Source organism: Phyllostomus hastatus, unplaced genomic scaffold (genome assembly GCF_019186645.2).
Source record: "Phyllostomus hastatus isolate PE091 unplaced genomic scaffold, TTU_PhHast_1.1 phas_contig_1162, whole genome shotgun sequence".
NCBI classification, from domain to species: domain Eukaryota; kingdom Metazoa; phylum Chordata; class Mammalia; order Chiroptera; family Phyllostomidae; genus Phyllostomus; species Phyllostomus hastatus.
The window spans coordinates 1,038,355-1,051,377 of NW_025333537.1; the positions used below are offsets into that span (position 1 = coordinate 1,038,355).

At 55.5% G+C, this 13,023-nt stretch overlaps 1 protein-coding gene across 2 annotated transcripts in view; it reads right to left on the minus strand.

Annotated features, from left to right (window-relative positions):
- The window catches only part of MYO18B (myosin XVIIIB), a 225,154-nt gene that overhangs the window by 133,266 nt on the left and 78,865 nt on the right, over positions 1 to 13,023 (minus strand). For both annotated transcript variants that reach the window (XM_045843131.1, XM_045843139.1), the window contains exons 22-23: positions 4,883 to 4,948; positions 200 to 328 (exon numbers count right to left, since the gene is read on the minus strand). In XM_045843131.1, the coding sequence (XP_045699087.1) occupies positions 200 to 328; positions 4,883 to 4,948 (195 nt within the window). The remainder of the gene's footprint in view (positions 1 to 199; positions 329 to 4,882; positions 4,949 to 13,023) is intronic.

Below are 13,023 nucleotides of genomic sequence, written 5' to 3' on the forward strand. Positions count from 1 at the left end.
ATCGTGGGAGACATGCGGCCCCGGTGCACACCCGGCCCCACAGGACCAGAACCGCACGTGAACGCTATTCCCCAGGGGCTCATGCACGAGAGCAAGTGTGAGAAGTTCGGGGTCTCGGCCCCCGGACCGGCATGGACGGTGCTCCCCCAGGATGCTATGCCTCTGCCGGGGTCCTGCGGCACCAGCCATGCTGCTGTACCTTCAGCTTCTTGAATTCCTGACGCGACAGGAAGCCCTTGCAGGCGGCCTGGAACAGAACGATGCTGTGAGACACCAGCTTCTCTCGCTGCTTCTCGAGCCTGGAGACCACACCCGCCTTCAGGAAAACCTGGCAGGAGAGAGAGCAGCGGTGACCTCCCTGCTGAAGCAGACAGGCTGAAGCCAGCCAGACGAAGGTGGCTGCCATTGGGACCCTGGCGTCCACCTGAAATACTTGTTAGCAGCGGCCCTGGACTGGGGGGGTCTAAATCATCAAAGCATCACGCCTCCCGACAGCTCCTCTTTCCCTGCCTCTGACCCCCAAACACTCAGAGTGTGGTCCACGCACCAGCAGCCTCATGACAGCCGAGGAAGGTCTTGTTAAAAATGCAGACTCTTGGGCCCCACCCCACACCCGCTGAATCAGAACCAGCATTTTAGCGCCATCCCCACAGGGTTCAAGCACACTTTCTTTTAGGAACCACCGCTAAGACAGGCCCCCATAAACCTGGCTGTGTCCCAGGATCACCAGGGCAGTGTGGCGAAGGCAGATTCCCAGGCCTCACCCCAGGAAAGGTGGAATGAGTGGGTTTGGTGTCAGGCCTGGGAATGTGCATTTTTAATAAATGCCACTGGCCGAGAGAGGGGGTGCCCTAGAAATACGTGGTCCTGCCTCATAAGAGGGAGCAGAGAACGTGAGGGAAGTGAGGGCAGCCCTCCTTGGTCAGGAGAGGACAGGGCCAGGCCGGTGCCGGCCCCGGGAGGCGCTCGGGTATCTAGAGGAAAACAGCCACATTTCCAGGCCCTGCCTCATCAATGATGGATGAGGCCTCCGCGGCAGCGGCCTGATCGATGCCTCCCCGGCCCCCTGTAGGGCCGCTTTCGGATCGACCGCAGGCAACACAAAGGGACTGTTTGAGAGGACCTGAGGCTCGGGGCCAGGCCTGCTCCCACCAAAGCTGGTCCCCCCCACCCCGCCCCCGCCCCAGAGACAAAGGCAAGGGGGTCGGCTGGGCTCTGAGTCCGAGATGGGGGAGGGGTGGCTCTGCAGATGCTCTTGTGCCCGTTCTTATTGCAGCCTGTGCGTCTCTGTGCCGGCGTGGCCTGGAACCCCGGCCGTGTCCAGTGTCTCTGGGAGCACTGGACAGCCCCAGCCCCGTCGGTGGCGACGCCAAGCACACAGTGACACTGTCAGTTAATGGCTGGCACCTCGTGGAGCCCTGACTGCGTTCTGGGTCCGCGCTGACTGCTTGCTGTGCGCACAGAGCACTTCGCGTGCACAGTCCTATATGGCGGTTATTATGAACCACCCCCTCCCCTGCTTTGTGAAGGGAGACACTGAGGCTAAAAACGGCAGCCTCCCCCCCTCCCCTGTGATCCTCCACAGCGGGCAGCAACACCAGGTTTACTTCCCTCTATCTGACTCCAGACAAGACTACAATTATCACTGAATGTAATTAACATTTGCATGGCATTTACATTTTTCAAAGCTCTTTCTCCTTCCTCTCATTTTAACACCACCCCCCCCCCGTCCACAAAAAAGACCCTATGAGGGATCTGTTGGCTCAGAGAGATCACATCATTGATTCAAGTTCACGTAGCCAGTGAGCAACTGGAACCCCACACCCTGAGCGCATCTCCTGCACGGGTCCTCCAGGTCCACACGAGGCTGCATGTCCCCATCCGTCACGATACACTCCCCCAGAGTTTGGGGGTGACTCGCGATTCAGTCCCAGGTGGAACAAAGGGTCTCCTCATCGTCTCCATCCCCCTAAACGTGTTTTCTGCAATGGTGACCACTCTGCCTGGCTCGCCGAAAACCCTCTCTCGATGGGAAAATAAGAACTAGCACACCCGGCCGGAGCTCACTCCGGTTTGCAGCCCTCTGTCACTTTACAGAACACTTCATATCAGCCGGGGACACCAAGGCAATTAGCCTCATTGAAATAAAGACACGATCGACTCATTACCTATCAGATTGCTTCAATAATGACTGTATTAATTTCACAAGCTAGTGAGTCCTAAAAGCTGCTCTAAGAAAAAAAAGAAATCAATGCTCCAAGTGATGACGGCACCAGTTCATATATTACAACAGGCGGCGGGGTTCTGCCAAAACCGCTATTGATTAAGTATGAAGCTTTCATTAAAAAGATAATTGGAAACAACCATCCAGGGAAGAGGAATAAGTCATCGCCTCGGCAGAATCTTATTTTGATATTTTTTTTCCCCTTTGAAAGGCCTAGTGCTGACTAGAAGGCCACTGCGTGCAGGATTCCACGTCTCTCATAAATGTCACGGCCCCCAGCCCAGGCCTCAGTAAGGCGCCAGGGGCCGGGGACCACAAAGGGATATCCAAGTCACTCGCGTTTCCTCGGTGCCGCTGCTCATCGGGCCCACGCCGAGCGGCTCGTCCCCATCCCTGAGGAATCCGTGGGCGGCTCTGCTGTGCAAGCTGTTTCTCCCCTAAAAACGCTGAAGGCCAAGGCTGAAGAATCTGATAGGGAAATAGCTTGTGTGTCTGGTACTGCCGAGGAATTAGCTCCTCTCCTCTGAGTTATTTTCTAAAGACGTTTAACCCTTCCAACGGCAGACTGTGCCTTGTTTCATAAGCATCTTGCCCCGCCGGCAAATGCATTCAGCCCGTGAGGACAGCCGGTCCCCGCGGACGGACCCTTCGCTGGTCCCGGGGCCAGCTCAGGAGGGAGGAAGCAAGAGCTCCATTCCACCGAAGCTCAAGGGGCACACTCACGCACTTGGGACTCCCACCATCGGGGGCGGGGCGTGGCCGTGGCCCAGCGCAGCCTGATCTGTCCCCTTCAGAGCCTTCCCACCTACTAAGTGCCAGATCCTGTCGTGAATGGGAGTTGCATCTGCCCATAAAGATCGCAGCCTACTGCATAGCCTGGCTGCCAAAGGATACATTGCCCTTAATTTGCTCTTGACCGTTTCTTAGTGAACACCAAGTACTACTCCCTGGTGACAACGTCTCGTTGCTGGGATGTTGGCTTCCAGACCCCTTGCCCGCACCCTCACCGCTGTGAAACTGTGCCCAGGGACCTCTCTGCTTTCACCCTTGCCCGCCATAGCTGGTGGGGCCGTGGGGAACCATCTGAGCATCTATAAAATAGCTGAGTGATTATCTAGATCCGTGACTCTCAAACATGGGAGTGCCCTGGAGTCCCCTCGAGGGCTTGTTCCAACCCCCGCTGTGGGCTCCCACGCCCAGAGTTTCAGAGTCACCAGGCCTGGGGGGGGCACCTAATAGTTTATGCTTCCGGGTGACACAGATGCTGCTGGCCCAGGGACCACACCGCCAGAGCTGCTGGCCTGGAAGGATGAAGTTCTTAGAGCTGAGGAATAATTCCTCTGAGTCCAACCATGGACACCTGTGTGCAGAGACTCTGTTGTCTGTGTACATTAATCAACAACAGAACCCACAGCACGTCGGAAGGCCCCTGGATTTGGGCCCACCCAGGTTTTCACGGGAGCTGCCCCCACACCCCCAGCTACCCACGAGACCTGGAAAAGGGGCCGGCCTCCCAGCGGCACAGCTTTTTCATCTGCAAAGAAGGGATATGCCAATTACCTCACAGGAGCTCGTGAAGGAAAAACGAAAACAATACGTGACACTGCCTAGCATCGCGCTTGGCTCCTGGCGGGAGCCCGTCCCTGGCAGGTTTATTCCCGTGATTGGAGAAGCCTGCGAGGTTGCTGCCGGCTCCCAGCAGGAAGAATCGTGTGGCGACCACAGCAGACTGACAACAGCTTCAACCACACACTCCCGCAGGACCGTGCGGTCTACGGGGAGAGGCTGGAGTGTGAACGGCACCACGACCTGCATCAAGGACGGCGAGCTCTCCAAGGATGGAAGGGTGACGGGTCGGGCTTCTCGGGGCTCCAGGGAGCACTGACGGCCACGGGTGCCCCCCCGGCGGGCTCTGGGGCCTCACGGCCCTTCCCCAGCACCTCGAATGGCACTTGGAGGGGGACGGTGATCGCCAAAGTTTATTGGTTGATACTAATCGATCAGTAGATAACGAATTACAGTCTCTGTACCCCACTTCCCGAACCATTGCCCACGGAACACTAGTTCTGGCACAGGGTAACGGGTCTTCTGCAGAACCGGAAGGGTGAGGGTCCCATGGCCAAACAGCTTGGGAAGCCTGAAATACTGCATTTTTCCTCTTGAAAACTTTAAATAGGAGCCTACTGGGGCTCCGTGAAATTCTCCAAGTGTTTAAACAGTTTTGGAAGAGCTGTAGGCTCAACACCAGTTTGGAAGAAGCGTTTTCTCTCAACCCTAACAATCACGTGCCGCCCCCTCAAGCCCTTGCTTTTTGCTCCTTGCTGCTCGTGGGCGAGGACGAGCATCGCGTTGCAGCTGGTTGTGAAGTCCGAGTCCCCAGGCTCCGAGCAACAGTGAGGAGTGTTTCCCCTCAGGTGTCCCGGCAGCTCCTCCTCAGGCTCCGGAAGGCACCCTGAGCCCCAGAATGCGAACTCTTTCAGACCCTGGAGGTCCCGGGAGCGTGGCCTCTAATACGTGGTGTTCTGCTATGCTATGTCCTCCCGCAGTGCAACACTATCTCCATGGCCCTACAAGACGGGCAGGACACGCACTGGGTTCTCCCCCCGCCGGCTCCCCGGTGTCGCGGGCAGAACGGCACCCGAAAGGGGCTCTACTCACTTGGCTGTGCCCCACGGCCACTGCCTTCTTCTCCAGGTCCAGCGTCTGCAGGAGCTCCTCCACCGCCTGCGGAGGAGAAAGAGGTGAGAGAAGACAGACAGCAGGCGGGGGACTCCCGACGCAGGAGTTCAGGCAGCCGGGGTAGCCGGGAGACAGCGGGCAACCCCGCACGTCTATGAGTGGAGAGAGACCACCCTCACCCGAGAGATGGATGTGTACTGAGCACCTACTGTGTGCCATCAACTCTTCTGGGACCTTCACAGGCACCATCTCGTGTCGTCCTCAAAGCCACCCTAGGCAGGGTGTCCCATTACTATGCCCATTCTTACAGATGAGAAAACCAAAGATAGGAAACCAAACGATAGAGGTGTCGGCTACGGAAAACAGCACGGCGGTCCGGAGAACATTCAACATAGAATCACCCCCACAGGACCCAGCAATCCCACTGCAGGACACAGACCCACCAGAAGTGGAAGAAGGGACCTGGGCAGGTATTTGTGGCCCAAAAGGTAGATGCAACCCAAGCGCCCACTGGCAGAGGGATGGATAAACAAAATGGGGTGTTCACGACAACGGATACTAATCAGCTTTAAAGGGGAATGAAATTCTGGCGCATGCTACAGTATGGACGAACATGGGGGACATTACGCTAAGTGAAATGCACTAGCCACAAAAGGACAAATACTGCATGATTGCACTTACATAAAGTATCTGGAACAGTCAAATTCACAGAGACAAGAAGCAGAGCAGCGGTTACCAGGGGCTGGAGGGAAGGGGGCTGGGGAGTTAGTGCTGCATGGGTAGAGTTTCAGTTTTGCAAGATGGGAGAATCCTGGAGATGGATGATGGTGACAGCTAGACAACAGTGTGGACATACTTAATGCCACTGGACTGCACACGCAAACACAGTGAAAATGGTGAGTTTCGTGATATGCATATTTTACTGCAAAAAATAAATAAATAAAGGTATTTCTTCAACGTTACGAGGTGACACAGAAGCCAACGAAGCCAGACTTGAACTGAGGCCAGTCTGGTTACATTGTAGCACCGACATCCTGACTGTTTCATGTGACCGGAATGGCTCCAGAGGACTCCAAGCCACTAAGAAATGCACTCCCTGTGTCACTAAAGTCCCTTGTGACAGGCACCCCAATGCTCTGTCCTTCTTTCATTGTACTCACCAGGAACGGCCTCACGCCCAGAAAATATTTGCTAAATGGACGGCACAGCCGTCAGCCCTCTGTGCTGGACCTGGATCACAGAGGGACAGCCCGCGGGTGACCCGTCTCCCATTCCCCCCGCCGCACCCGGTGCTGTTCTGCGCACACAGCAGCAGCCCAGTGAGCAGGGTGCCTGAACGGACGAGCACCCAAACGAGAGTGAGCCGACGGGGCTCAAGGCGAGGGGGGTGGGGAGGCAGGCCCAGGCAAGAGAAACAAATCCTCTCGCAGAGGCTCCTGGATGCAGCCTTGGCCGAACCACCCGCTAATTCACGGAGTTTTCCTCTTCCCGTGAACTCCCGAGAGCTGGAACGATCCCGCCGGAGACCTGCGCCGTCATTCAGGCAGACACGGGTCACGCCTGGTGTCCGAGTGCCCGCCGGAGGCCCTCCCCCGCCCCCCCCCCCCGCCCGACGCCATCCCTGACGGCCCTTCCTCCCCTCGAATATCACAAGGTCTGCTTTCGGAATAAACTGTCAGAAAAGCAAACGTGACCCTCAAGAAGCAAAAGGTATTATGAGGCTGGAATAATTTAGCGGATGAATTTCAATTCCACGGGTCATTAGCATCACAGAAAACTTCCTAAGATACACACACACACACACACACACACACACACACACACACACATATATATATTTAAAAAGCTCATTAAAAGTTGAGTCCAAGACTGCAGTCTGGGAAGAAGTTCCCTCCCTCGACCTCCTGCAAGAACAGTCCATAAGGCCCCTCCAAAAATGTAGTGGTTTCACTTATTACATTTTAGCCAAAAAATGCGCCAAGGGAGCTATAGGCAGCAGAATGCAGAAAACCAGTACCTCCACAACACAGCATCTTTCCTCCCTGCGCAAGAGGAAAACAACCTAAAAATGGGCTGAAAATAGATTGGATGAAAAATAAATGAAGGTTACAGCCAATGCAACTTTTCTAAGTCTACCTTCCAGCCAATCCTCAGAGCAGACGCTGGGGGGTGGGGGGTGCATGGAATAAGAATCTGGACTTAGGCCCGCCGGGCTGAGATCCCAGTGTCAGCCCTCAGGAACTATGAGACCTTGGACAAGCGTTTTACTCTGAGAGGAAGGGCTCCTCTTTGGAAAAACGGGGTGGTGTGGGGAGGGGGGCATAGCAGTGCTCTCGCAGAAGACGGTGGACTCGTGCCGGAGAAGGACTCGGCACAGCACCAGGCGCCCAGGGAGCACTGACTCGTACTGCGAGCCGGTCCCACCGCCCTGGGGCCAGGCCCACCAGCTGTGTCGAGGTCAAACCTGGTGGTGGTGCGGAGGGGCGCCCCAAACACCACCGAACACACCCTCAAGGATTCCTCCCCGTCTCCTTGTTTTCTCACGGCCCTTGGGGTGTCTGTGCAGCCAGGAGCATCGGGTCGGACAAAGACGCTCTGTCCTGCTGACAGAGAAGGAAGTCTCGGTGGAAAGGCTGGAGGGAGGGAGGGCATGGCTGCAGGTGCCGACCTACCTGTACTTCTCACCCTCCTTCTCCCCCCCTGCAGCACGGGGGTGACACTCCCGGCCCCCAGTGGGCCAGGGTTGGAATGAAACATTGAGAGCCTGGGAAAACGACTTTGTCGGTGACTTTGTCCTTAATTACTGTTATCAGCCCCATCCCTGGTATCACTCTCAGCAGTTGTCACAAGCTGGGTGCAGCATCCGCGATCTCACTCGGCCGCACGTTGATGGAACCCAGGGCCAGCACCCAGGCTTCCTGTAGGAAATGCCACCCACCCCCCCGGAGCTGCATCTGTGCGGAGCCAGCTGTGCCCCCTGCCCTGCCCGGATAACTGAACGAAGCGTGTTCCTCTGGACGGGGGACGCTGAGGAAAACGTCGGCAATGGTTTCCTCCCACATTTCTGAGTCTGACCATTGCCTCCAGCACCTTGCACATCACTCCTCCTATTTTCAAACCACGGCAACAGGTGCTGTTTTACGCCCGTTTTAGAGAGAGAGAGAGAGAGAGAGTAGGAGTAGGATCGGGAGCCACAAAATGACTCGTCAAAGGTCACATGTGACAGGGGAAGGCGCAACCCCAGGGAACCAGATCCTTGAGCTTTTTCTCTGTCCTCAGACAGCGGGCTCCCGTCCGGCCCCGCCGGTTCACCAGGCTGTGTGACCCTGAGCCACCCACCCCCCTCTCTGACCATCATGTCCTAGAAGAGGGGGCGGTCGTGACTACCCTACTAGGGCGCCGTGGGGACTTCAGGAGGTCGCAAAAGTAGCACGTAGGCCTTCCACAAGCCAGGAGCTCCATAAATCCTCTCCCCCAGAAAACAGTGAGAAAAATGGATGCTATTTTCAAAAAACAACAAGTTTCAATACTCTGGAAATTGAGCCAGGAGAGACAACAAAGTGGGAAGCATTCATTCAAGGAAAAACCTATCGAACGTCAGGGAGGAACAGTGGGGGTTTGTGACAATCTTGAGTGGCGCTCTTCCGATCCCCCACTGAGCTCTGTCACTGCGGAACCCTACCAGGGAGAGACAAGCTGTGAATTCTAGCAGCTGCATTGCAGAAGGGGCTACGTACGTGGAGCGAAGCACAGGGAAAGCCCCCACCCAGGGCCACTGTCAGAACCACCAGTGACCTCGGCAGCAGACAAATGAAGAAGGTCAATGGCACACTAGCCTGAGACTGTTATCCTGACTGGGGAAGCAATGAGCATTGACCGGCCCAAATTTAACAGGGAGGTGTGGGAACAGGGCATGGGAATGGGGCAGCCTTTCCCACACCCTGAGAAGCCCCCACTTGAAAGGCTGGCACGGGATCAAGGCCAAGTGCACGCCTGAGAGAGAGAGAGGGATGGCCCTGGCTATCTCCAAATCCCCATTTAGACACAAGGCCATGAGCCAAAGAAAGAGCAAGAGCAAGACACAACTGTCATTGCTTGAACGTAGAACACATTTCCCGGCGCACACACAGCTCCAAGCCAATTCAGCGAGTGATTCAGACTCACGGTGTGTGAGGACAGCCCCTACCGACCGCTACACTGACACGGGGCACCCCCCGAGGACCCACGACTTACAGTAAAAACAAGAATTAAACGCTGAACAGAGCTATTAGCAGTCTCATACCACGGGGGAGACAGACTCCAAAAGTCTAGTCCAGATACGTTAGTAACTAAATAGCTGGGTGGGGGGGGACCAGAATCTAGAGATGCTGTCACATGTTATCTCAAATGTCCAGTCGTAAACAAAAAAAGAGTTACAAGTCATGCAAAAAACACCACCACCACCTACACTCAAGGAAACAGCCACCACCACAAAAGCAGTCAGTAGAAACCCTCTGTGGGCTTAGATGCTGGACTTGACCACGACTTCCAAGCAGCTTGCATAACGCACACAGAGCGCTTCCTGCCATGCCTGGGACACGTTACATCTCCATAAACGCTAGTAACTGGTGGGGAGATGACACACGCGTCACCTCCACCACGCTGGGCTCAAAGCATGAGTCCCTGAATGTACCTGGGGAAACCTGCCTCATGCCTCCACTCCCAGAGCCCCTTTGTGTCCTGGAGGTTTACAAAGAGCTTTCCCGCCAATGCTCGACAAGGATGCACCCAAAACGCACGGGGGCTGACATCTCACACGGAGCCAAACACGCAAGGCCGGCAGTGAGAGGCTCCAGGAATGAGCAAGGGTCACGGCCGGGAAACGCTGCCCAGGCTCGCACCTGAGCGAGCCGTGCACATGGGGAGCCGCGTTCGTGGGACGGGGCATTCGCCCGGTGAACCTCGGGGCTGCCAGCAGCGCGGCACCTCGTCCTCAAAATGCCATGGCCCAGCAGCCACCCTGGACCTGCAGCTGCCCTCCACTAGGGACCTACTGTGTGCCAGGTGCTTTGTTATGCCCGATCAAATGCCACCTGTGGGCACGAATGAATGGAGGGAGAGAGGTCAGAAACCAGGCTTCAAACAAACAAACTATATGAACAAATACACACACACACACACACACACACACACACAAAATTGGTTGGTTCACACTAAATGGAAAACACACAGAATTATCAGAACAGCTGACTTGAAAATGGAGGACAACAAGGTGAGCAGGAAAAGGATCATAAATGAATAGTTTCCACCGGGCTTAGGCTCTGGGAGCGCCTGAAGAGTCGTTCAGCACCCTGAGAGCGGACAGCTCCCCCGACCACGGGCTCACGGGGCCTCTTGAAAGAAGAAAGAGACTGAGACGAATTAGGAGGGAACTGGGAGTGTCCACCGAGTCTGAGATGAAATAAGAGCTGCTGCCTTTGAGGAGGTAGCTTAACACCCCTTAATTGTGTTCTTCAGACCGAGTCCCCAGGGACGGAGACTGGGCTGGCTGAAATCGATCGACAGTGTGCTGCAGGCACTCTCGGGGGGTTGTCACGTTGACGAGACAGACCTGGCAACTCCGGCCATAGGAGCAGAGACCGGGGGACCGGCACCTGGGTCAGAGTCAAGGTAAGCTGAAGGAACGCCTCCACTGACCTGCCGGAGAGCCCCCCATTCTGGCCGCTGTGGGTGGGCTTCAGTGTAATTTAAAGTATCGATTTAACCAGATGCCATAACCCAGGAGAGAAGAATGGGCCCCAAGATGACTAGAAGGGAATACAAGGTCATTATGCAGACTGGAGCACGGACCTTGGTGTCTAGGGGAGGCGGGACATCCTGAACAGCTGGAGGTCAGTGTGAGGACGTCACTCCCTAGACAGGACCATGCAATGGGCAGAGTGGACTTGAATCCCTTCCTAGTTCTGCTTAAGCCAGACCAAGTCATAAAGGTCAGGTTGTCTACGGCATGCCCTGTTGAAAACCTCTCAGCGGACCATCACTGACCCCCAGGGAAGCCCATACTCTCCAGCTCTGCCAACAGTGACCCACGGCCTGGCCCCTGCCAGCATCTTCAGACCCTTTCCTGGACACCGGACACCCAACACCCGGTATGCTCAAGCAGCGCGAAGCCGGGCACACAGCCTGCCGGCTGCGGGTCTCCGCACAAGCTACACCCTGTGTGCGCCCCTGCCCTGATCCCTCCGACGCACCCCTCCAGGCTCAACCCTGAGATGCCTTCCCTGCCGCCCCACTCCTACCCCTGCTGAAGCATCGGATATTTTAGGGGTGTTCCCTGGGGTGTCCCAAAGCCATCCCTCTGTGCAGACATTGCTTGTGTGAGTGTTTCTCCCCCAGTGAGACTGTCCTATTCACCCGTATGGCACCTAGCATGGGGCCTGGCGCACAGTAGGCACTTGGCTAAAGTTGGGTGAAACGAATAATCATTTTAAATGAATACCACAGATGGCACATTCTATAGAGAACCTCACCCAGCACCGCTGGGCCTCAGAGAGCTTCCATTCAAAAGTCTTGTGTGAGCAGGAAAAATGCTCCATGTCACTGACGATCAGAGAAATGCACGTTGAAAACAATAAGATGCCACCTCGCAGCCATCAGAAAGGCTACTATAACAAACAGGAGGGGAGTGTTCATGAGGATGTGGAGAAAAGGGAACCCTTGTGCACTGCTGGTGGGAATGTGAATTGGTGCAGCTGCTGTGGGGAACAGCATGGAGGCCCCCCACCCCCCAAATTAAATATAGAATACCGTATGATCCAGAAATTCTGGGCACCTACCCAAAAGAACTAAAGCAGGGATGCCAGCAGAGACTGGTACACCCATGTTCACGGCAGCGTTATTCACAATAACCAAAAGGCGGGTGAGAGCGGCCCCAGCGTCCTCTGGCAGAAGGCTGGACAAACAGCACGTGGCCCATCCACGCTACGGAGTATCACTCAGACTTCAGAAGGGAAGAAGTTCTGACACGCGCTGCAAGCGGACACACTCTGAGGACGCTGTGCTGGGTGAAGTTAGCCAGTCACGAAAAGACAAATGCCGTGCAGTTCTTTGTACAAGGCACCGAGGGGAGTCAAGTGCATGGGGACAGGAAGTGGAAGGGCGGGTGCCGGCGCTGCGGAAGGCCAATGGGGAGCTAGCGCTTAAGGGGTCCAGAGTTTCAGTTTTGTGAGACGGAAAAGCTCTGGAGAAGGATGGTGGTGATGGTTGCACAGCAATAAGAATGTTTTTTTTTTAATTGTCACTGGAGGATATACTCGTTGACTTCAGAGAGAGAGAGGAAGGGAGAGAGAGAAAGAGCAACATCCATGTGAGAGAGAAACATTGATCCGTTTCCTCCATGCACGCCCCAACCAGGGATCGAACCTGCAACCTTTTGGTGTACAAGACAGCGCAGCCACCGAGCCACCACCCGCCAGGGCCACAATCTGAGGGTTCTCAACGATACTGGTCTGCAAACTGAAAGAGGCTTCAGACGGCAAAGTTTACGTGGCGTGTGTTTTCCCACCATGAAAAGTAAAAGGCCTGTGTGAGGCGCCGCAGCGCCAGAGGGGAACCCCACCACCCACCTGGGCGGGGACGGCCTCAGTGGGGCGATCCCCCTGCTGCAAAGTGGGGATCATGCCAGCAGTGGGATGGCCTCCTCTGGCCAGGGCTGCTCCAGGCCAAGGACCTGCGACCTTTGCCTCCCGTGCCTGACACGTGGCGATGACAGTTCGTGTGCACGTGGTAACAGATGTGTGCGTTTTCTGTTCCAGGAACACAAAATAGCGCGAGGGTACCCTGCCAGGCACACAGGGGACCTCACAGAGGCCATTTCATACCCTGACGATGAACTCCCTCTGCTGCCCTCTAGTGCCTAAAGACAATATTGACCTTTCCCCGCTGTCAAACTGGTCTTAAATCCTGAGGTCTTAACTGCTTTACACACACAGGCTGACAGTTTGCCCACCCGAGCACATGTTCATGTATAATTCATGGCCTAGCATGCTGCCTGGAAGATGAATATTTATCAGCTTTTTCATAACAGGCAGGATTCTATTTCCTTTTGCTGCTGCCAGAACACTATACTGCAGCAAATGAAA